The sequence below is a fragment of the Mytilus californianus genome, unplaced genomic scaffold (genome assembly GCF_021869535.1).
Source record: "Mytilus californianus isolate M0D057914Y unplaced genomic scaffold, xbMytCali1.0.p SCAF_11, whole genome shotgun sequence".
Taxonomy (NCBI): Eukaryota; Metazoa; Mollusca; class Bivalvia; order Mytilida; family Mytilidae; genus Mytilus; species Mytilus californianus.
In genome coordinates, this window is record NW_026262593.1 from 69,739,348 (window position 1) to 69,766,789 (window position 27,442).

A 27,442-nucleotide genomic window follows, 5' to 3' on the forward strand; every position below is an offset into this window, starting at 1 on the left:
TCAAATTACATACCTGATGGCTCGACCCGACTCTGATTTCCCCCTGCGTGGTGGCCAGTCTTTTCGTCTTAGGATTATATTCTAACACATAGAAGTAATTGTCCTTGTCTACTCTAAAATCCTTCACTGAGTATATATCTGGGAAGTGCTGTACTCTACACTTTCCTCTACAATACAAAATTAAAACATAATTACTAAGAACTAAGAAACTAACTTTAATTCGTGGATACAATGGTATACAGAAAACATATAAAGACATTCAAAATTCAATTATCAATGATGAAACTGAAGACTTTCCTCAAAATGTAGTGAAATAGTCTAACAAATGTTTAACATTTTTCAATTTTTTCATCCTCTTGGTTTTTTAAGTTTTTAAGCTTGTAAGTGTATCCATTTCTGTGTGCATGTGTGGTAAACATTGTTTAAAATCAACTGTGCTGAGTTTATAGAAATCAAAAGTTAGATGGTAATTAACACCGTCCCATACAGGAAAAGAGCTGGTATGTGACAGACCAAAATGTCAAAGTTTATATTCTTTCTGTTTTTAAGCAACCAGTTTCACTAACTTGCACTCATGAAAACAATACAAATTTATTTTTCGAACTTTTAGTCATTCTAAGTCTTTATTTGTCCTTAAAAATGTAACAAAACATGAACTGCAAAGAAGCAAGCATAACATATTTTTTTTATTAGGAAATGCATTCATGCAGAAAAAAACTTATTCATATATGGCAATATTCTGCAAGGAGGCATACCTTAATAAATATTAATTTCAAAATCCATTAGGAGTTAAACCACTTTAACAGCTTTAAAATCACCCTGTATGACATTAAAGCTTGTTGCACTATTCAATAAACCTAACTTAAATATGCATTATACAATACTCCCAGGTGTGAAATTACAGGCTCCTGTGCGGCTCCTTTAAAAATCAATATACAGTACCAAGACCTATGTTTCTGTACAATCAATTCACAACGACATTCTGTCAGATAATTTTCAATGAGTATACCATATTATTATATCAATACGATATATATAGGAAATAAAAACATATTCTTGAGTAATTAGACTTCTACCGGCTTTTTAACACATTTAGATATCATACAAAAGTTGATGTTATCAGACGGCTAAATTAAATACCAATTTAAAACGGGCTGATGTATAAATCGATACTCAGTTGAAAGCAGTTATTAAAGGAATGTTAAAACCTAGAATTTGATTGAAATCTGAGGAAAAATCCTTAATTATTCACCAGGGAGATTTAATACACTAGAAATAAAATCTACTCAAATCTCCTTTCTCATGAGGGGAAATTATTCTGTTTATGAGATTTAAGCGAGCGTCTGCCAATAAATGGTTAGGCAGATGTGTTTTGTATAATATGCAGTGAACTTTAAGAGATATTATACAGCAATACGATGATGACCTAACATTGCAAAGGAAGATAGCAAAAGGATGTTATGATTAAGAAATTCTTTACAGCTAAATTAAACGCATCGATGTTTGTTTAATTACAACAGTTGCTAGTTTTATGTATAAAATATAAGACTGATCACTGATTTTTATAGTTTGTTCTGTTGTGCCGTTACACTATCATCCTAGGACTGTTAGGGGAGGGTTGAGTGTTCATCATATGTTGTGCTATTACACCACTGTCCCAGGTTAGGGGAAGGGTTGAGTGTTCATCATATGTTGTGCTATTACACCACTGTCCCAGGTAAGGGGAAGGGTTGAGCACCACAAACATGTTTAATCCAGCCATATTTCTAATGTGCCTGTCCCAGGCAGGTGCCATTTATTCAGTGGTTGTCATTGAAGGCTGTCTGTCATATTTATTTTTCCTTTATTGTTTTGTCATAAATCAGGCCATTTGGTTTTCTCTTTTGAATTGTTTCACATTTAATCATGCAGGGAGGTTTTTCAATTATTCTATATGGTATGGATTTTGCTTATTGTTGAAGGCCATACAGTCCCTTATACATGTTATAGATGTTTAAATTTTGTTTTTTGGTCTCTGATGGAAAGTATCATGTAACATCTCAAACTCCTTATTTATATCAAAATGGTCACAAAATGATAATTTTGTCTGAGCATTAAAAATCTGAATATGTCTATATAATTTGTTATTCAATTTATTTAAATGACTGTTTGCAATTTGAGCTTAGTAATTAGCTGTCCTCATGTAAATAATTTGATTGATAGCTGTTGTTTGAATTTTAATGCCTAGTAGCTAATATTTCATCCATAATCATGGAGGAGATGAAATTGTACAATTAAAATTAAAATTGCATTGGACTAAATCTACAGAAATGGGGCGAAATAAAGGGGAATAATGAGGACCTGGTAATAACAATACCCCAAAAAATTAGAAACAGCATTATGCGTACTATTCATAATAATTAATGTAAAGCCTAGTCACTTAACGAAAAATTTGAAAGATATATATTTTCTCAACTGTATACAATGTGTAGATGCAAGTGTCTTTATTGTTTTTGTTGCACTTAAGATTTTGATGTATGTTATCTTAAGTTAGGAAATAAATACTAACAATGTAAGGAGTTTCCTGCAAACATGCTGGGTTAAGTTTTTGATAAAAGTTAAATCTTAACATCTACTGAATACATAAAGTCAATTCAAGTATAAGTGCATTCTGGGTAGGTCATTTTTTGTTCACTATCGAGAATTGTCTGTTCTTTGACAGAAATTTGATATTTTGATGGCTGATGTTTACTCAACATTTAGTTGCAGATGTTTTGAACATATTCAGGAGGTAAAAGAAATAGCAATATAAATGAAAGATGTGTTAACTAGGAGGATACCTTGGGAAATTTTGACTGTCTGGAAAAAAAACAGGCATTTTGGGCAGGGTCGACATTATTGCCTTGCTATGGCAGCCATCTTACTCTCAAAACAACAGGGCACTATTTACATCCCCTTTCTTTCTAGACACTGACCTATTTTGATAAATACCAAGAACCACTTCCTATAAAAATGAGCTTTCCTGGTACAATATTAAACCTCCTTTGAATGAAGGAGCACCTCTTCAGTCCTACTTACTTTAATGCTTTAACTGGATAAGTATCTGTGGAATTGGAGATGAAGAGCTCTCGAGATCTAATCACAGGATCTTGTATAACAAGACTTCGACCACTATCTGTAAATATAAATACAAATGACATCAAGTTAGATTAAAAGCCTGGTACCAAAGAATAAATATCAAAATTATCTGTCAAAAATTTTCCCACTGCAAACATCTATCAGATAGATTAGTGGTTTAGCTGTTCAAATTATGGTAAAATTCTATTTAACAGAAATGATTAGGTTGTACCTATAGCAACCAACACATTCAAACATAAAATTTTGTGTAAAAGAGATCAAAGTAAGTTCATCAAACACATAGTTATGTGTAAAATAACTTAAAGCATGTTTATCAAAAACATGCAATCACATGCAATCACATGCAATCATGTGTGAAGTATATCAAACACTTTATTTTGTTTTAAATAAACTTTACAGCAAGTTTATGTCAAATAAATAAAGATTTGTAGAATAGCTTAAGGCATTAGTTCTTCAAATATGATTATGTTTAAAATAACTCAAAGAAAGTTAATTACATTTACAAGTATGATCTATCAAGTATTTCTACAGAGAGGTGATAAAGATAAAGATATTTCATTGGTTTAAAATACAAAATTGCAGGACTGTAACCAAAGTTGACAATAAACACTAGCATATAATACATAAACACACAATCACATATATGTATGTGATATGATTGCTAAAGAGACAATTATCCATCAAAGGACTGCTTTACAACCAACTGTTAAGTCCTACCTGTTAATAATTTCAACTACGATGCAATAACAGTTTATTTCTATACAAACATGATCAAGCATGGAACCATATTCAATCCATTTTGGGCCAAGTGATCTATCATTTTCAAGATTATAAAAAATTGTAAAAAATTTTAAGGTTTAATGTTGGCTACACTTTAGCCCAGATGGATTTTTCATCATCAATGGAAATGGGCACAAGGTTTAATGTTGGCTACACTTTAGCCCAGATGGATTTTTCATCAGCAATGGAAATGGGCACAGATTTGACAAAATTGTAGATGGTCCTCTTTTCCTACACATACAATACATTTACAAAATTTAAGGTTAAATTTTAGTGATATGAAAAAATCTATAGAGTTTAAGGAAAATTCTGATGATAATTTCGTAAACAATACAACACACTTAAAATTCTTTAATCATGTTTTTTTTTATTTCTGTTTTCAACTTTTATTCAATTTACTTACCTAGCTATGCCTATGTACATTGTACAACAATCCAGATTATAAATATGTTGATTTTTGTTTCACAAACCAAGTAAACAAAAGCATAATCCACAAAAATGTTTGTATATATACAATTAATTCCAGTCACTTACAATACAATCAATATATATATCTTTATTCTCACCAACTGTTATTAACTGTCATACAACACATTAAAGAACTTCATTTAGACTCATTAGTATCAATTCCCAATAAAATCACATTTTCAAACCAATAACTAATGGTATCCTAAATCAAAGCACAATGGACCAGCACGGACACGACATGTTATTTAATCCACCACGGAGGTTACAATGTAAACAATAATGGCTGTACTAACAGGTTCCTCACAAAGACATTCAAAAGATGTCCGTCAACTTTACAATAATGGCTATCTAGAGTTTGCAATTTTAAACGCAAAGGCTACAATAACTCCACCTTGCAACTTTAAACAGTTGGCAATACCGAAAATGTTACAATATTATCATAAAATAACTATCCCGTCTGAATATTGTCACACACACTAACATGCTGGCCTTTAATCCTAAAGACTTGTTCAATATCACGCTTCATAAAGCAACTCCTAAGATCTTAATCATAACATTATCACCCCTCGCCTTTAACCATAAAAATCAACAATTTCTAAATACCTTTACAAAGTGGTTTTTAAATCAAGTTTTTAGTCTGTCTATAAAAACCTTTAAACATAAAGTTAACAAAAATGGGCTTGTCAATTTGATTTCCATTCAATTGTAAAGATTTGTTTAATTAAATCACTTCATACATGAAATATTAACAGTTTATAGTTTGCTCCATAACATTGTGGTTAATTTCCTGTGTTCTTCACTGAAACACACTTGTGTTGTGTAGTTTAAGTAATGACCCATATCACACCAGTAATTGTTGAGTAATTAATCTTTCTACCAGATCAGTGTCCAATAATCAATATGTAACTTAGATATTGTCAGGTTTGTCTTTCATCCATACATTGTCCTAATTAAGTCAGATTAAGATTATAATGACCAGTCAGATAACAGATAATCACAGTCCAGGCCAAATCAATAAGACTATAGTACTTTCAAAAATAGTTTCACTAAAAAACTACTGCTAAATTGTTCAAATTTAATAATAATTCCCCACAATATACATAGAAAAACAAAAGCTTGGGCGAGTAAGTAAACCACTTACTATATTGAAAACAATCTTTTTTTCAAACAATATTTCAGCGTTGCATTCCTTAAAATAAATAAATCTAATGTGTAGGATTAAAATAAAGCCCTCCTCCCATAACTCATTATTCATTTGTTATTTTTCTGATAATTTAATCTCATTCAAGGTTTTGATGGAAGTTATTTAACCTTCAACAGAATATTAAGGTTGTCTTAACAAAAGCACAGCCATGTGCTGTAAACAGCCCAGTCTCCACATTCAAGATAAAAATTATATCCCTGATTTGAATTCATATTTTATCATTTCAGCCTTCGGTGTGTTTTCAACCATTAGTGCGTAAATTAATTGGACTCTTCCTGCATTTCTGTTTTAGACATTAAAACATACATTTTGTTTCAATAAATGTGACAAACATCAAAGTAATTCTATAATAATAACTTAATGGGATTGCAGAAACAGATGAGTAGACACAAGTATTCTTCTATAATATTCATAGAGACAGCTAGAATTTAGCCATAATTATAATATCTATTTATTTTTCTAGTCTGCCATTAAATTACAATTGTACCAAATGAATAATGCAAGTCAGGAGTATCATCGTCTAACAAATATAATATGGATTTCAATACAGTGACTTTGTGGAAACAGAGGCATCATGAATGCATGAACAAGAAAGTAATTTCCAAAGGCTTGAACTTGACTGAAACATTATAATCTGTTATGGTCTGCTGCTATGAAAAGAAATTGGAGGAAGTACATACAAAAATGTTTTATTTCTACAGTATACAAATATCTTCAGCTTAATAGTCAAGTGAGGTCGGAAGTTAAAAAATTTACATACAGTACATAATTGCATAGATCCAAGTCGGATAGTAGGCAATCATACCACATCTACTTATTTGATATATAACAAAATTAAAAGGAATATGATGTTTCTCATCCTAATGCTCTTCATTGCAGAAAACCAGTACGATACTTCCCTCAAGAACAAGTAAATTCTAATATTAGAGTCAAATTCAGATTTCTATTAAATTCTAAGAATATCCATACCTATTCTAACAATGCTTGACCATTTGTGTTGCTTTGTTTTACTTATAAATGTATCAAGCACAAAAAAGTTTACCTTGGAGAAGCATTAATTCAATATGAAAATGTTGAGGTAAGATTGCAGAGTACAAAGAGCCTTTTCTATTTTCAATTCAAGTTGGGTGATATCAAACGTATTTCATTTCTCCACTTGAATTTGCAGAATTAAATTATGAATCTTTAATGAACAGTTTTGGTTTAAAAATATCCCTTTGTTATGGCTTTGTACATATATCCATGAAATGTAGGTGAATTCAGTCATTTATTATTTCAATAAAAAGTTTAGCATGTTTGCAATTTGATAGCTGGTACAAATTGTAAATGATAAAGAGAAAAACCCTTCCTCAAAAACATTTATCATTATAAAAACCTTTAATGAGCTACTTTAAACTGCATAAAATAATTGTTTTAACATCTCTGTGAAAAAAGAGTTAAGAATCCAGTTAATTGAAAATTAATTTACCCTGTAATACATTATTTATAGCTTATGTGAAATTATTCAACAGAAAATTAATAAGTGTTCTGCCATATTGATTTATAGTGTTTTTATATTACTAGTATACTATAGTAATTAAATAAATTATATACCTCTGAGCTGACCCAAATCTGTTCTTTGTTATTAATGCTGGGAGCTTTGTGGCCAGGCAGAATATTCAAATTTTAAATTCTTCAGTTGGATTCTGCCACATCTTTCACACAAGGCAAGCATGCTATTGGTCATAAGATCACTGAGGCCATTAATATTTATTATTTACAAAACCCTTAACAAGCTTACTTTTGTTCAATCTTGCATATGTAAGATATTATTTTTGAAAATGACCTTTTGTTTCATACAATTGTCTTCTTTGTAAAAGGTAGACTTACAGGTGTTTAATCTTTGAACATGTTTAATGTATTATTCTTATATTCTTCTGAAGTGAATGCCACAACACCTAATGGATTTTTGTAATAAATAAAGATTTCAATATTTGAATATTTTATTAATTATAAAGAAATTAATTTACATTTTATAAATGATATGATACCCATTTTATTCATACATGTGATGGTACAAGTATTGACAGATGTAAATGTCTCTCTTTGTAGTACTAGTAGGCAAAATTAGGAGTTAAAAATACTTCAACCAGATTTATGTTTAGTCCTGTATAAGGAAATTTGATTTAAAAGAAAAAATATGTATTTTTTTTCTGAAATTTGCATATCAACGAGACACTCAGCCAGTCCCAATATCCAATGAAAACCATAAAGGCAAATGTAGCATTGATTAACATGCTTCCAGCTAGAACTAACCTTAACTACCATAGACAGGGCTGTGAAACTAGAGGCTCTCAAGAGCCTGTGTCGCTCACCTGATTCTACTTTGGTTTTGGAAATCATGTAAAAATAGATTAAAATCATAACAGATACCCTAATAATGAGTGAGGCCAAATTTGGTTTAATATTGGTCCTGTAATTTAATAAAAAATCCTGGTGGCCATCTTGAACAGTAAATCGGCAACAAAGTAGCAACACTTAATCAGCACCTCATAAGAAACATTTATGCCATGTTTTGGTTTCATTCCATTCAGTGCACCTCTAGAAGAAGCATTTGTATGTATTTCCCATAGGGTCTTATGTTGAAGGAAGTCTCCCCATTGGCGGCCATCATGGATGAAGGATCAGCTTCAAAGTAACAAAACTTAGTCAGCACCTCATAAGGAACATTCATGCCATGTTTTGTTTCAATCCATTCAGTATGTGGTTCTCTAAAAGAAGACATTTGTATGTATTGTCCATAGGGTCCTTTGTTAAACATTGTCCCCATCTGGCAGCCATCAAGGATGAAGGATCAGCTTCAAAGTAACAACACTTAGTCAGCAACTCAAAAGGAACATGCATGCCATGTTTGGTTTCATTCTGTTCAATGGTTCTCTAAAAGAAAACATTTGTATGTATTTCTCATAGGGTCCTATGTTAAACTAAGTCCTCTGCTGGCGACCATCTTAGATTATGGATCGGCTTCATAGTAACAACACTTGGTCAGCACCTCATAAGGAACATTCATGCCATGTTTGGTTTCATTGCATTCAGTGGTTCTCTAAAAGAAGACATTTGTATGTATTTCCCATAGGGTCCTATGTTAAACTAAGTCCCCCGCTGGCTACCATCTTGGATGATGGATCAGCTTCAAAGTAACAACAATTGGTCAGCACCTCATAAGGAACATTCTTGCTATGTTTGGTTTCATTCCATTCAGTGGTTCTCTAAAAGAAGACGTTGGATGTATTTCCCATAGGGTCCCATGTTAAACTAAGTCCCCCGCTGGTGGCCATCTTGGATTATGGATCGGCTTCAAAGTAACAACACTCGGTCAGCACCTCATAAGGAACATTCATGCCATGTTTGGTTTCATTCCATTCAGTGGTTCTCTAAAAGAAGACATTTGTATGTATTTCTCATAGGGTCCCATGTAAAACTAAGTCCCCTGCTGGCGGCTATCTTGGATTATGGATCGGTTTCAAAGTAACAACACTCGGTCAGCACCTCATAAGAAACATTCATGCCATGTTTGGTTTCATTCCATTCAGTGGTTCTCTAAAAGAAGACATTTGTATGTATTTCCAATAGGGTCCAATGTTAAACTTAGTCCCCTGCTGGCGGCCATCTTGGATTATGAATCAGCTTCATAGTAACAACACTTGGTCAGCACCTCATAAGGAACATTCATGCCATGTTTGGTTTCATTCAATTCAGTGGTTCTCTAAAAGAAGACATTTGTATGTATTTCCCATAGGGTCCCATGTTAAACTAAGTCCCCCGCTGGCGTCCATCTTGGATTATGGATCGGCTTCAAAGTAACAACACTCGGTCAGCACCTCATAAGGAACATTCATACCATGTTTGGTTTCATTCCATTTAGTGGTTCTCTAAAAGAAGACATTTGTATGTATTTCCCGTAGGATCCTATGTTAAACTAAGTCCCCTGCTGGCGGCCATCTTGGATTATGGATCGGCTTCAAAGTAGCAACACTCGGTCAGCACCTCATAAGAAACATTCATGCCATGTTTGGTTTCATTCCATTCAGTGGTTCTCTAAAAGAAGACATTTGTATGTATTTCCCATAGGGTCCTATGTTAAACTAAGTCCCCCGCTGGCGGCCATCTTGGATGATGGATCCGCTACAAAGTAACAACACTTGGTCAGCACCTCATAAGGAACATTCATGCCATGTTTGGTATCATTCCATTCAGTGGTTCTCTAGAAGAAGTTCAAAATGTAAAAAGTTAACGACGACGCCGGACGACGCCGGACGGACTACAAGTGATGAGAAAAGCTCACTTGGCCCTTCGGGCCAGGTGAGCTAAAAAAAAGACTAACATCTGGTTTCTTTAATGCACAGATGTAGCATGATTGGTCTAGCAAAGAATTATCCCCAAACTGGTACACGGCACTGCCTTAAAGTTGCAGTGAGGTATAAGCTTTTGCTCTGTGTTGAAGGTTGAATATAACTTTGAGACAATAAAGATACTGTTTCTATGTATGAGTCAGATAAAGTGACAGAAGTTACATGTAGTAAAAGTTCATTTCCAGGTAAATAACACCTACACCAGGTGATATTACAAATTCTTAACTGGATCAATTAAATGACGGATAGCAAGAATTTACCTGACCATGATTATTTAAGATGTAGGTGCTGTAACCATGTGACTCAATAACCATGTATGATTTCACTTCTGATGATACATATTGTGATTAAGAAGACAGAGAGGATGTTGACACTTTTGACAAATGAGAACAAACCTAGCATTATGTCTTACAAGAGGAAACATTGTTTGTTCAATTCAGTCCTAAGTTTACTCCCTTGGACAAATATGACCTTGGATGATTTTGACTGTTCAGAGCTTGTACTTTCTCAGATAAATATGACCTTGGATGGTCTTGACTGTTCAGAGCTTGTACTTTCTTCGATAAATATGACTTTGGATGGTCTTGACTGTTCAGAGCTAGTACTTTCTCAGATAAATATGACCTTGGATGATTTTGACTGTTCAGAGCTAGTACTTTCTCAGATAAATATGACCTTGGATGATTTTGACTGTTCAGAGCTAGTACTTTCTCAGATAAATATGACCTTGGATGGTCTTGACTGTTCAGAGCTAGTACTCTCTCAGACGAATATGACCTTGGATGATTTTGACTGTTCAGAGCTTGTACTTTCTCAGATAAATATGACCTTGGATGGTCTTGACTGTTCAGAGCTTGTACTTTCTCCGATAAATATGACTTTGGATGGTCTTGACTGTTCAGAGCTAGTACTTTCTCAGATAAATATGACCTTGGGTGATTTTGACTGTTCAGAGCTAGTACTTTCTCAGATAAATATGACCTTGGATGATTTTGACTGTTCAGAGATAGTACTTTCTCAGATAAATATGACCTTGGATGGTCTTGACTGTTCAGAGCTAGTACTCTCTCAGACGAATATGACCTTGGATGATTTTGACTGTTCAGAGCTTGTACTTTCTCAGATAAATATGACCTTGGATGGTCTTGACTGTTCAGAGCTAGTACTCCCTCAGGCAAAAATGACCTTGGATGATTTTGACTGTTCAGAGTTTTTCAGCAATTTTGGTTTTTATTCTCCCTCAAGTTATTTCGTACCATAGAGTTTTTTCCTTTCCATTATTTGACTGTGCAAGGATGAAATAAAATATTTCCCATTTATTACTACAAAATTTCAAAACCCTAAATTTTAAAAATAAAATTACAATATTTATTATGTTCTTCATAATATTTATTATCAGAACCACAGCTCTTCAATCTATGTTTCGGTAGAACCATACTTTTAATACTATGTCTCATTAATATGAAATCAAAGTCAGATTTAACAGGCAGCTTAAAACAGAAAAACATTTAGCCTTCAAAGGTGCATTTCTCCCTATTTGCATGAAACACTGTGAAAATAATATACAGTACATGAAACAAAAATGTTGCATTCAAATTTACCTTAAACTCCCTAATGTAAAATAACTTTACTTTATACTAGGTAATACGTGCATGAAAATTACCCTTAAACTCCCTCATGTAGGATAACTGTACTTTATCCTAAGTAGTATTATACACCATACACAAAACCAATCAATTTAATAAGCTAACAAAGAGTTTGATAAACACAAACTGTCAGTAATCATGTTATGCCCTAGAGGTAACAGTTATATCTCTAGAGATCATGGAGGTAACAGTTATATCTCTACAGATCAATATTACAGGTTCAATTCACACCAAATAACATTGTCAAACAGACTGACTTCACATTACAATTTTTTATAACAAATGTTGTAACTGACCCTCAAGCAAATTAAAACTTGGCAAGGTTTTTTGCTCCTCTTTTTTTTTGGCCCCTTTAGTTTAAATGCTTTTCTTGTGTATTCACTCAACTCTTTTCTTATCTTTTAACTCAAAAGTAAAAAATAATCTGAAGAAGGTTTTGGCTAGGAAATATCTGTAAAACTGCAGAACACTCACAACATTGACTTAATGAATTAATAAATCATGAAGCAGTATATGTACAAAGGTATTAATAACCTTGGTTATAAATACTATGTTTGAATGTACATGATGTATGCATAAAAGCTAATATTTGGGTATAAACCTATGAAGAACCAACAGACATCTCAATACATGTACATATATTGATGATTTAGCGCCTTTAAAACCATGGAATTGAGTAGACCCCATAGTTTATTTATTGATATTTGCTCCCTTATATTAAAATACTAAGCACATACTGTATTTCGAAGTATCATTTTCTATAATTTCGAGGATGACCTTGAAATTTGGTTAAGTATAATGCACCTCAATTAACATGTTATGCAAACCATTGACATGTACATGTATGTAGATTGATTAAAAGGACAAAACTATTATTTCTATGGTTAAATATTTACCAAATAACTATGGACACATTGATGATGCACCCACTTGCATATAACATTATAAACATGATAAAGGAATATAACTCAAGAACGATAAAAGTGATGCCACCCAAATTCGAAGCTGATCTGAGTTTGGTGGTCATAAGCATTGAGTATAAGTTTCATAACATTTGGTTGAGGCAAACTTAAGTTAGAGAATGGAAACTTTTTCCATTTGTAGAGGGCACAACTCTAGAACGGTAAAGGTGACACCATCCAAATTCAATCTTGATCAGTGTTTTGTGGTAATAAGCATTTTGTACAAGTTTCATAACATTTCGTTTAGGCAAACTGAAACCCATTTTAAGACGTGGGTACGGAAGAGAAAATATTACTTAATAAATAAACTCATCAAGATACCAGGACTAAAATTTTACACTTATGCCAGACGCGCGTTTCGTCTACAAAAGATTCATCAGTGACGCTCGAATCAAAAAATATTTAAAAGGCCAAATAAAGTACGAAGTTGAAGAGCATTGAGGACCAAAAATTCCTAAAAATTTTGCCAAATACAGCTAAGGTAATCTTTTCCTGAAGTAGAAAAGCCTTAGTATTTCAAAAATTCAAAGTTTTGTTAACAGTTATTTTATTATTATGAACATATCAATGATAACTCAAGTCAACACAGAAGTCACTGAATTTATATGTATGTATCAGTCCTTGCTTTGATTATATATCTGAATTGAATCTAATTTTATTTTACATTTCGACCCCTCTGTTATCCCCTCAATTTGAACAATTCACTAACTAAAAATGAACTATATTTTTTGAATCCCCCCTATCTGATCCCCACAGTTTTTTCATTGACAATATTAGTCCTAAGCTTAGCCATTTGATTCCAATACTTGAGAGTGAATTTTTCACTGATTTCTCTATCGATTCTTGTTTAAACAAAGCATATAAGCTTGGGCCTAATCCTCTTAAAAGATTACTATTCTGACAATGAGCTTTTAATAATTCCATTAAAAGATGAAATTAATTTCCCATCTCATAAATAAAGCATACAATCTGGTAAAACCTTTATAATTTTCCATGACAGATTCGATGTCACTAACAGGAAAATTCAGAACTTCTCACCAATCTATAATTGCTGTTATGTGAAGCAGTGGTGTGAATTGATATGGGATTAAACTTAAAATTGAACAAAATTTTTAATTAAGATAAATGACTGGAAGAAATGCTTTATAATTAGGTCTCATGTTCAAAATTAAACTGCCATGAGGAATAAACAATTGAGGCATTGAACATGCTTAAATTTGATGTTGTGAAATAACAAATCAAATTTCAATTAGTAAAAAAAAAAAAATCTAATTTATCATCATAAATTTTTTTTTTAGAAGAAACAAGGCTAAGCTATCATGCTTATTAGTTAATTGGAGCAAAGAATCTTATTTTCAGGGGAGATCCAGTATTTTTTTAATGAGGGGGGGTGGTAACTCCAGTAAAAAGAATATACTGCCAACGGTGGGAGGCTAAAAATAAACTGTGAAAAACATGAGATTTTTATATTTTTTTGGTGATCAATGGGGGTATAAGCCCTCTACTGGATCCACCACAGATTGTAATAATTGGCAACAAAAATAATGTAGACAAGACAGGCAACAGTTACACCAAAGGAAAGTAGACCAACAACATTCATATAATACCAGATCAAACAACACCCACCTCGCCAAAAATCACAGATGAAATCGGGTACATAGAAAGGGTTAACCAAAGCAGGTGTCAGGCATAATTTGTTTTTCACCCTATTCTACATTTCAAATCATCGACAATAAGTTTGGAATTTTCTAACACTTTTAGATTCTACTTTATAACCTTTCTTCAACTTTTTTTTTAATAAAAATATCATATTGTCCACAATCTTTTATCAAATCACCAAGTTTTTTAATTTCAATCGTTATGAGTAAATGTACAATGGTACATGAAAATATATTTCTCCATGAAACAATTTACAAAATAAACAAGATCAAACGATCACCTCAAATTACTCAATTTACTTCAATCTATATACTTTAATATGCGTTTGAGGTTAAGCCATTGATTTGAATCATTTCCGATATTAAATTTGTGGTTAAAAGACAAGAAGTGTAATTTGAAGGCTATGAATCAATTGATTTTCTAATAGGTAATGGTATATCTTTAATAGATCAATAGGCCTGACTGAATAATCTAATAAATCAGATTCTCTCATCCTTATACTATTTCACAGGTAATTCTTTAACATCTATTAGGCCACTCAAAAACATATTTTGGTTTGCTAGTTACCCTTGAGATCAGACCCTGCACTCCAAAATTTGAGTTGTCCTTATTTGCAAAATACTCTGGTCTACTTCATTAGTCTTTTTTAACATTAGGCCACTCCAAAAATATTTTGATTTGCTATTTACCCTTGAGATCAGAACCTGCAATACTGAGTTTGAATTGTCCTTATTTGCATAATTTTATTAACTCTCTTCTACTTCATTGATTTTAGCTTATGAATTTAAGGCATCATAACAGATTGAGTTTAATCATTTCCTATTTTTCGCAAATTAAGATCCAATTACCGGTTCATGTACAATTATAAGTCCTGTATTTATAGCTCTCTTACAGATTTATTTACAATACAATATAAAAACATTACATATCAGTGGCGTATCCAGGGGGCGTAGAGGGTATGTACACATCTCCTTTGATGCAACAAATAATTAAATTATCCATGTTTTTCATGATATATAAATTTTTAGTTTAAATTGTCAAAAAAATTGTTTGCATCGCTCAGCTTAGTGGTATCTGGAACTTTGCCCTGCCTTAAAAAAAAATCCTGGATTTTCCCCTGTTTAATAAAAACACACACAAAAAAAACAGAAAAAAATTATTTTCTCAGGCTTGGATGCAAGACTGAGATCATACAGTAGTTAAAAACTGCAATATATCTTGATTCATTTTATTGGCAAATATACAACCGTGTAAACCAACAAAATAAAAAATATGCCATAACACAAAATGTATTTTTTTATCTTTTGGCCTAAAATCTGCCAGTAACAAGTCAAAACAAACAAACAGTTTTAACGTGTGTCCTATACCCAAGTATTTTAAGTAGCTGACACTGAACAGACATGATAGGTGAAACTGTTTGCAGAAAATTTGTAAAAACTCTGCACCCCATTTTTTGCTAAGATACTATGTAACAGAGCCATTACAACAACACCATACCTCACTTCTTTTGATAAATGCATTATCAATTAAACCAGAGCAATAAATCTTTCACATCATTTACAAGTAAAGTGATCTTCAACATACCTCATAAATATGTAAACCATGACTCATCAATTGGTAAAAATCTCCTGCATTGTAAAATTAATAAAATAGGACAAAAAGCGTCTTTCTTACCTTCGGCTCTAATAAACTATTTAATACAAATAATCCATGTTCTCTCACACAGATACTATATCAATTTGATTGTAATCCAATATTTCTCCAATAAACTGAAGGAAAATCGTGCTAAATCCAATTCTATGAATACACAAATAATCAAGATTTTAATTCCAGTCAAACAAAAACAGTTTAAAAACAAATATGTCTGAATCTATTTGTGACTTTTAACAAACATGTAACAACCTTCCCCCACTTGGTTTAGAAATACTAAACCATATTACACCTATTAATGTGTACTAAGCTTGTCTAACCTTTAACCTTCTACTCCTGCTATCAATCAATGTCAACTGGTTGAACAATTTAGCCTATGATCTGTTAGATAGTGGAGAATTGACAAACAGCTTGTAAACATTGTATGGTATGTGGCTATCAACACACAGAAGTAAGGGAGGAAAGAAATAAAATTAGCTATTTTTTTGGTTATCATTTTATCATTGAATTTTGTATACCTTAGATGCACTCCTGCATTGCATTGGGAATTTCAACCAATTAAATGATTTGATTTGATTTATTATTTGGCAGGTGACTACACTACAGTAATAAAAATTATTTTCTATTTTGGTTATCATTTTATTATTGAATTTTGCATGTCTTTGATGCAATCCTGCATTTGGATTTTTAACCAATTAAATCATTTGATTTGTTATATTTTTCAGCATGTGACTTGAAATGCTAATGAAAATCATTTTCTTTTTTATTTATCATTTCTTTGAACTATAAAAGCTTAGTAATAAAAAAAAATCTTTAATGTTCATAAAAAGAGTGAATGGACATTGTATTGGCATGTGACCATTAATAAAATAAGACTCTTAGGTTAATGGTGCAGTTAGCATTGAAGGCCAACAAAAATTACATTCATTTTCTTTGGTTATCAGTGTTCAAAACACAAAGAGCTACCAATTGAGGACATAAAATATTTAACTTACGTTATTACAGGTATATATACATATAATAATAATATATGCTGTTTGATACACCTTATCGCTATTCCCGCTTGACCCGAGAATCTGTCCCGCTTGAACTTTTGATGTCATACAACAATCACTTTTCCATTGTGGCGTCAGATATTTTCTATTATGACGTCAAAATTTTACGGGAACTTTTGTGATGTCCAGTAATGGCGGCCAAATAGCGATAAGGTGTATTGACAGATATATTTAGAAGTTCAATGGCAATGAAGTTAATATTTAATGGTAATGGTGAAAATTAAAATATAAAGAGTCATAAATTGCTAGTAAAAACAATCATCAGAAAAGGAGCCATTTTCATTTGATTATCATTAATGCATTAACACTAATATAAGGTATGGAATGAGTGGTTATTTTTACCATCATGGTACATCAGACCTTAAAATATTGTGTTAGGAAAGACTGTCAAATGTTTGTTTAACATTATTTGGCTTGGGGTTACAATAACATAAAGAAGTTGGGAAAGGTTATAAAAAATAATTTTTGAAGAAGTTAGAAAAAACTTTTATTTTATTGCAAACATGATATAGGATGTGGCTATCAACACACATAATTATGAAACTCAAAAACAAACAATTCAAACAAAACAAAGACATTTATCTTCAATTGAAAATTTATTTAGATATTTTTTTCTAGCATTAATTGTAATTTAATCGATTACATATTAAAGTAATCGACCCCATCCCTGGTTCTAATATGGCCCCTATTTCCAGCTTAAATTTTAAATTAGGATTTATTGACTAACTATTGAAATGAATCATAGCTGGAATGAAGTTGGTACTCCAGAAATTTATTCGCATAGCAACATTTTAAACCAATTTTACATCAAGCTTCTATAGCCTGTTGTACTTGTTGTTTGCTACTTAAGGAGAGAATTGATAACATTAAATATGATAAAACTTTATCTTAACATTTTTAGTTTTGTTAGTTATATTCATAATCTTTTATGAATGGGGATGAAAAGTAGAATAGAGAATGGAAAGGGGAATGAGTCAAAGAGACAACAAACCGATCAAAGAGCAGAAAACAGCCTGAAGCCACCTGGGTCTTCAACACAGCTAGAAAATCCTGCATCTGGAGGCAGGCTTCAGCTGGCCCCTAAAACAATAATGTACAGTAGGTATGCTTTGTTCTATGTTTTTTTTTATAAAAGTATCAGACACACTTTTACAGAGCCTCCCAACCTTCATGTCTCTAATGGATTTTAATAGATGATTCTAAAAAAACTTATTTTTTTTTCAAAAACCCTAGATCCCCCTCAACCTGACCAAGATTTAAGGTATCAGGAATAATAACTTTTTATCATCTAACACGTAACTTCTAACAAGGTGGATAAATGTATTTCTTACTCAGCACATGTCTAAACCTGTTATCAGTTAACTTTGTGTGATCTCTTTAATAATAAGTTTGAAGATTACTAATAAAACATTATAAATAACCAGCATACCTCTGATAATACAACTTGAAGTACTAGATAATAAAGTAATAAAATTTTATAAAAAGTAAACATTTCTTACCAAGATAAGTGATTTTGTGTATTAGGTAGATGATTAAAATGTATGCATAATATATTTATGTAAACAGCTGCCCCACGACCTGTTACCATCTTAATTGTCATAAAATAATAAAATATAAACCCCAAACTCTTGAAAAAAACAAATAAAAAATCACTCACATGAAAACCATAGTTAAACTACTAAAGTTAAGTACTTGAGATGCTACTGTCAAATTTTGTGGCATTTAGAGAAACTATGAATATAGCCCAAACCCTATTTATAATCAAAGTCCCATAACTCAAATATTACATGTATTTCCAGACATAAAAATATAACAAAATTACCCCAAAAATTTTAATGCAAGTATACCAAAGTACAAACATAAAAAAGTCCTGAAAGGCTGAATAAGACAATGTGTTATGGTAAAAAATGTGGTGGAGTTTTGAAAAACTGTAAAAGTAAAATTTTCAGCAATAAATGATTAATTAATGATAACATTTAGAGCTGTATCAAAGGGGGTTTGGGGTGGTCATAGAAAAGAAACATCCTCCTTTATAAAGTGGTTTGTATGATTTTCTTGCTAAGTACTGTCGGTTCAGGTTTTTAAATTGCATAGTTTTTTTTCTTCGTTTATTGAGGATAAAATAATAAATAACTAAAACTTGAATTTTATAGTTGAAGTTGTAATTATGTTATCATCTCTAGCCCCCCCCCCCCCCCCCCCCCCCCTCCTTTCCCAAAAAAGACCATCATTAGACCATACACAGCATACCAAATCACATCATCATTAAATCACAGAAAATGATATCTTATCATTAAAACATGCAAAATGTTCCCATTTATGTTACAACCCTTTACCTCAGAACCAATGCAAGGGTCAATGACAAACAAGGAAGCCATGTATTTAGAGTCTAACCTTTACCAAGGTAGCCCTGCCCTGTAACTATTTTTGTCACAAATTTGTTGACTTATAATATATATTATATTATGACTGATCCAGAATATGATTTGTAAATAAATGACAGACATATTATAAGGCCTAAGGGCTGTAAGTCTGGACACAGTTATAGTCTAAAAGTCAACTGACTTCCGACAGTACTGGTAGTTAAATCTTATCCGAGGTCACCTTCTTTGTCATTTTATACCACTGAGGTTCACCAGTTATATGGATGATCATACACACAGTAAACACTCTTCCAAGTGTTAAATAATTTGCTGTGAGATAGGGTGATTGCTGGTGATTTTGAGTGATTCACTGTGAGACAGAGGGAATATGCTGGTGATTTTGAGTGATTCACTGTGAGACAGGGTGATTGCTGGTGATTTTGAGATATTCACTGTGAGACAGGGTGATTGCTGGTGATTTTGAGTGATTCACTGTAAGACAGGGTGATTACTGGTGATTTTGAGTGTATCACTGTGAGACAGGGTGAATGCTGGTGATTTTGAGTTGTTCACTGTGAGACAGGGTGATTACTGGTGATTTTGAGTGATTTATTGTGAGACAGGGTGAATGCTGGTGATTTGGCATGATACAGTGGATTTACATCCATGTCATGTAAAATCTTTTTTGTCCTGAATATGCATGAAAACTTTGTCACTGAACACTTAACTTACAGCAATCAATCAATTAATGTTTGTACTGTAAAGAAGGTGGATCTATGAACAAATTAAATTATACCTGATCAACTCACTAGTCCACCTCTGTGAGCAGTCAACCACTTTCAATTAGGTTAGAGGGCGGTTTACCTATGTGTACAATATCAAGTCATTCGCCCTATTAAAAGTTTTTCACATCAAAGACCTGATTTTTTAAATTGGTCTGAAGAATTATGAAAATTTAATATAAGTCTAACTTAATATACCCACTGGTAGGACCAATGTTCCCTACCCAAACCACATAAAAACCATTACCAAGTAAAGAAGGATATTTTCTTAGTCTATAATGTATCATTGATTCAGTTATTTGTATCATTGATTCAGTTATTAAGAACATTTAATTTACAATAAAAACAACTGATTTAGCTGATTAAAATGTTTTTTTATGATTTAAAGTTATTACAAAATGTATGATACCTATTAAACAACACATGTTTCTTTAATAACCTAACCTTCCTGATGTACATGCAATGTCATCATAAAATTCTAAAGAAAAAATCTTCCAAGGAAAAAAAAGTACCATATCAAAGAGAGTAGTAAATTTTCTCACATAGACCTACAGCTGACCTGAAATTTGAAGGTACACTTTCTTATAATAATGAATTTCCGTGTGACTAAAGAAAGCTTTCACGTTAAGTGAAATATCAAAGAGATTTTTCTCCTTTTGTCACTTATCCAGGTAAATATATGACAATATAATAAATCTGATATATAATACCTGTCTGAATGAGTACACAGAACATTTTATTATTAACTTGATAATAAAACTCTGTACAGGTGATCCTATCACAGTTTCACTTGTTAGAGCCCATGGAATGAGATGTTGTAAACACATCATTTACTTCTGAAGTAATGACAAATTTATATACCAAACAAAACAGATATACTAATGCCAAGTAGCATCTTAATCACTTATGTAGCCTACTGGTTAACTTGGTTAAGTCTTAGAGGTAGCAGACAGTAAAATTAAAAGGGGTGTGACTAATTTTCACTGTTTTTGAATCATTACCAGTGTCAAAACCGAAGATAAAAACTTGTGAAATTTGAATATTAAATACTTGTGATGATATACTTTGAAGCTTTTAAACAAATTTGCATACATAATGTATTGATAACATTGAAATTATCCTTTCCTATTCATGGCTGTTGAAGATAATTTTGAAACATTATTGGAAACTTTACATGTTTTTGTCAACTTTTCTAGTGAATGATACCGAATTCTTAACTTATTAAATGAACAAAAAAGGAACTATAGTTTGTATTTGAAAGGTAATACATAGCTTTATTACTTCTGTCAGAATGTGGGTTAAAGTTTGGAAAGTCCTTCTTGTTAATATTAACATGTTAACATGTCTTGTTAATACTGAAAAAAATCTACAAAATTTATCGTGCAGTTTGGAGATATCTTTAAGCATTCCAACAACAAATCACTGCAATTTTGGGATCATATGTTGAATTATTAAATGGCTGATTCATTAGTTTGAAAGGTGGGACATAATTCAAAAAAAATATTTAGGACAATTTTATGCTATAAAATCATATAAATCATGATATCTTTTATTTTTTTAGAGATAAAAAGGGGAGTTCGCCCTCTACACCGTATTCTAGATCAGCCACTGTTGATGGTCCATCTTTCTCTTAAGATGTACGAAATAAAGAATACTACAGATGAACATTCATAAATCCACAGTGACAAGTCAAAAGCCAGTCACATAATATCATTCAATAAACATGTTGGATGGAGAGTTGTCTCATTGGCACTCATACCACATCTTCTTATATCTATGTACTTTAAAACTGAAAGTTTAACTTTTTTTTATTACATTTTATGTATTACAGAATATAACACTGATTAAGTATTGCATAAGTTAAAAGTCATATTAAAATTGTATCTGCATGTCTTGTTTGCAGCATTCCATGTACATGTAACTAAACTTGTATTAATTTGTCTTGCATCATGAATGAACAAAATCTGATTTCATGTAAAAATACATGTAATGTTACATGATAAACGTACTCAAAATCAAAACAAATAGTAATAAAATGCTCCGCTGGGCGCAGCTTGATACGACCACAAAGGTTGAACCCTGAACAGTTGAGGCAAGTATGGACACAACATTCAAGCTTGATACAGCACTGAATTTGGATTGTGATTAAATATTTGACACAGCATAGGTTTCTGACACAGAATGAATGTGGTCTAAGAACTTAAAATTTTTTTAATTTACCTATTCAAATCATATCATTATTATTTACTTTTATATATAAATCAGAAATAACCAACTTAAAATGGAAAATTTTAAAGAAAAAAAAAGGAAAAAAATGAAAAAAAAAATCCCTCCCCCAAATTTTTTGAACCCCCTTATGATTCATAACCCCAAAACTCAATCCCAGCCTTCCCTTTGTGGTATGGTACCTTGCAGTACAATTTCAGAGAGATCCATACACTTGAACACAAGTTATTGTCTGGAAACTAGAAAAATGCTTGTTTTTAGGCCCCTTTTTGGCCCCAAATTCCTAAACGTTTAGGGCAATTACCCCCAAACTCAATTCCATCTTTCCCTTTGAGATATGGAACCTTGTATTACAATTTCATAAAGATCCATACACTTACACACAAGTTATTGTCCTGAAACTAGAAAAATGCTTGTTTTTTGCCCCTTTTTGGCCCCTAATTCCTAAAATTTGGAGGCAATTACCCCCAAAATCAATCCCAGCCTTCCCTTTGTGGTATGGTACCTAGCAGTACAATTTCAGAGAGATCCATACACTTGAACACAAGTTATTGTCTGGAAACTAGAAAAATGCTTATTTTTGGCCCCTTTTTGGCCCCTTATACCTAAACGTTTTGGGCAATTACCCCCAAACTCAATTCCAGCTTTCCCTTTGAGATATGGAACCTTGTATTACAATTTCATAAAGATCCATACACTTACACACAAGTTATTGTCATGAAACTAGAAAAATGCTTGTTTTTTGCCCCTTTTTTGACCCCTAATTCCTAAAATTTTGAGGCAATTACCCCCAAAATCAATCCCAGCATTCCCTGTGTGATATGGAACCTTGTGGTTCAATGTCAGAGAGATCCATACACTGACACACAAGTTATGTCTGGAAGTTACAAAAATGCTTATTTTTGGCCCCTAATTCCTTTACTGTTGGTACCATAACCCCCAAAATCAATCTCAACCTTCCTTTTGTGGTATTGAACCTTATGGTAAAATTTCATAGAGATCCATTCACTTAAACTAAAGTTAGAGTGCGAAAACCAATGTGTCTTCGGACGACGACGACGACGACGACGACGACGCCAACGTCATACCAATATACGACAGCGATTTTGCGGTCGTATAAAAAGCAACGAGACACTATTTGGGTTTTATAAGTTTCCAATCAAATATCATAGGTTAAATCCATTGGGTATAAGTATCCGATGGCCAAAACTGTTTTACTTAAAGGACTACAAAGAAATCTTTGAACATGAACCAACATTTTAATTGGTTTTTCACAAGAATGTTTTCTCTATAGATAATGTTCCAAAGATAAAACTTTTCTCTCCATTTTGAAAGTTTACATTTTCCCAGGCTTTTCAATATGTATTTTAGTGAATGCTTTTCCAGGCATGCACAATAATCAAATTTGACTAGTCAACTGTATTATCTTCTACTAATTCTGTGTTTCTGGTCTCCAATAACCAATAAAGATTTTAGAACCAGTCAATTACAAGCAACAATTATTGACTTCCTCCAATTCTATCTTACAGATTACAAGGAATTCTATAATAGCCATTTATAATTTATAAAGCTCTGTCAAACAATATTCCTGACAGAGTTTATAGCTTACTTCCTACAATGTAATTAACACACTCCAGGCCTGTTTTAAAATGCTGGATGGTATTACAGAATGGAATTGTTAACTGACAAAGGATTACTAACTATAATCTAAGTTGATTAAACAATGATTGACATTATGTCAATACCATAGAATAAAACTATCCTCAGAACAGATTGCAAATGGCTGCAAAACTCAACCACACAAAGAAAAGAAAGAAACATGTGAACAAATAATATTTTTTTACCATGAAAATAGTAATTCTTGCAAAATTGACTTTTATGAATTCTGCTTTTTTAAATATTTTTAATTAAACAAAGAATGCAAAGGGAACTTTATTGCATTATAATAAAAACTTTCATATTAATTATTTTTTTTAATTTCAATTACAAAATATGTTTTAAAACACATTTGTTTACCACAAATTTTGTCCTCAAGAATTTGCAATAAAAATGAGAGCATTAATTTCTGAAGTTACAACAAACAGCTTACAGATGAAACTACTAAGATTGCTGTTGAGATTAAGGATGATGTGGAGTATACATAAATGAAACAGCAACCCAACAATAAAAAGAAAGACAAAAAGCACAATAATTTTTATGATGAACCACAGTAATCAATTGCCTAAACACAAATCTATTTATGAAAAAATGAGCACACCAGAGTTTAATTATTCTTTCTTTCAAAATTACTCTAAGGACCTAATATTTTATGATAAATTATTGGATTAAGTAGGCACTCCACAAAATGTTCACAAACTGGCCATAAAAGCACTTGACATTCATCCTGTAACACTTTACATTTGTCATTGAGTGTTTTTCTAGAACAAGTAAAACTCTTTGTTTAGAAATGTTTTTGTTTAAAGTGACAGTATATTTCACACAGAAGTTTCAAGGACATGTATCCCAGCTGTCCATGTAATATGGCAGTGCAAGGACATGTATACAATATGTCCATGTAATATGGCAGTGCAAGGACATGTATCCAAGCTGTCCATGTAATATGACAGTGCAAGGAAATGAATCCAAGCTGTCCATGTAATATGACAGTGCAAGGACATGTATCCAAGCTGTCCATGTAATATGACAGTGCAATGAAATGAATCCAATATGTCCATGTAATATGGCAGTGCAAGGACATGTATCCAAGCTGTCCATGTAATATGACAGTGCAAGGAAATGAATCCAAGCTGTCCATGTAATATGACAGTGCAAGGAAATGAATCCAAGCTGTCCATGCAATATGACAGTGCAAAGAAACTGTATCCAATATGTCCATGTAATATGGCAGTGCAAGGACATGTATCCAAGCTGTCCATGTAATATGACAGTGCAAGGAAATGAATCCAAGCTGTCCATGTAATATGACAGTGCAAAGAAAATGTATCCAATATGTCCATGTAATATGACAGTGCAGGAACATGAATGCAAGATGTCCATGTAATGTGGCAGTGCAAGGAAATGAATCCAAGCTGTCCATGTAATATGACAGTGCAAAGAAAATGTATCCAATATGACCATGTAATATGACAGTGCAAGGACATGTATGCAAGCTGTCCATGTAATATGACAGTACCAAGCTGTCCATGTAATATGACAGTGCAAGGACATGAATGCAAGATGTCCATGTACCTAATATGACAGTGCAAGGACATGTATGCAAGATGACCATGTAATATGACAGTGCAAGGACATGTATGCAAGATGTCCATGTAATATAACATTTCAAGGACATGTATGTATGCAAGCTGTACATGTAATGTGTCAGATAACTTGCACATTTTTAAGGGAAATAAGTCAAAATTTGCACATTTGTAAAGGAGATAAGTCAAAACTTGCACATTTGTAAAAGGGAGATAAGTCAAAACATTGTAAATTTTTAAGGGAAATAAGTCAAAACTTGCACATTTGTAAAAAGGAGATAAGTCAAAACATTGTAAATTTTTTAAGGGAAATAAGTCAAAACTTGCACATTTGTAAATGGAGATAAGTCAAAACATTGTAAATTTTTAAGGGATTTTTAAGGGAAATAAGTCAAAACGTGCACATTTGTTAAAGGGAGATAAGTCAAAACATTGTTAATCTTTAAGGGAAATAAGTCAAAACTTTCACATTTTTAAGGGCGATAGGTCAAAACTAGCACAAACTTATAAACAGAAGGAAAGCAGACAAGCTAATAAGAAGCAGCTGCCTTTTAAAATTCAATTCCAATATCCAACCCCCACATCCAATCCATAAATTTCTGAATCCAAATTACCTCTAGAATACTTATATATTACTTTATAGTCTTATATATAGCCAGACAGCTGGGATGTACCAGTAGAAATAAGGCTATCTTGACTTTATAATTTACTCAAATGTTTATTGCCATGTAGAAAGTAACAAGTATCTACATCCTAAACTTACATTATTTTAAATTACACTTAAAGCTATCCTTATATAAACTATAATAGTTGTCAACATCCTCGTCCTTTGGTCTCTGGTGGATAGTTGTCTCATTTGCCATTATACCAAATCATATATGAACTTTGAGAAATTGACAAAATGAGACCTCTGGCTCCAATTTACATTCTAGATGTCATGTCAGACTTTGTTTGCGTAATTCATACATCTTTACCATAATATTGATTTATATAGTAAATTGATAATAAAGTTTATTCAACAGTTTTATATGTATATATATCCATAAAGTGTATTCAACAGCTTTATAGGTATATATATCTATCAGAATTTTAAATCATTCAGTACTAAAGTGCTATTGAAGAAAAACATTTATACCCTTGATATCATACATTGTCATACTTTATTTAAAATGTTCATCAAAGGGCAACTATAAACCAAATGAATTAATGTATACATAAAAGGAGATTTGGTACATTTGGAAATGAGACAAATATCCACCAAGGACAAAGGACAAGCATGTTAACAATTACAGATCCTGTAATTTGCAAAAAGACAAGCAGACAAATATAATAAAGGGTTAACAGACTGAGAGAGGTTTTTGTATTTTGCTAAAAGACAAACAGACAAATATAATGATAGTTAAATAGACAGAAAGAGGCCTTGTATTTTGCAAAAAGACAAACAGACAAATATAATGATAGTTAAATAGACAGAAAGAGGCCTTGTATTTTGCTAAAAGACAAACAGACAAATATAATGATAGTTAAATAGACAGAAAGAGGCCTTGTATTTGCTAAAAGACAAACAGACAAATATAATGATAGTTAAATAGACAGAAAGAGGCCTTGTATTTTGCTAAAAGACAAACAGACAAATATAATGATAATTAAATAGACAGAAAGAGGCCTTGTATTTTGCTAAAAGACAAACAGACAAATATAATGATAGTTAAATAGACAGAAAGAGGCCTTGTATTTTGCCAAAAGACAAACAGACAAATATAATGATAGTTAAATAGACAGAAAGAGGCCTTGTATTTTGCCAAAAGACAAACAGACAAATATAATGATAGTTAAATAGACAGAAAGAGGCCTTGTATTTTGCCAAAAGACAAACAGACAAATATAATGATAGTTAAAT

At 32.1% G+C, this 27,442-nt stretch overlaps 1 protein-coding gene across 3 annotated transcripts in view; it reads right to left on the reverse strand.

Moving 5' to 3' along the window:
* Positions 1–27,442, reverse strand: part of LOC127720601 (arginine-glutamic acid dipeptide repeats protein-like) — a 121,990-nt gene that overhangs the window by 69,846 nt on the left and 24,702 nt on the right. For all 3 annotated transcript variants that reach the window (XM_052227269.1, XM_052227271.1, XM_052227268.1), the window contains exons 5-6: positions 3,058–3,154; positions 14–167 (exon numbers count right to left, since the gene is read on the reverse strand). In XM_052227269.1, the coding sequence (XP_052083229.1) occupies positions 14–167; positions 3,058–3,154 (251 nt within the window). The remainder of the gene's footprint in view (positions 1–13; positions 168–3,057; positions 3,155–27,442) is intronic.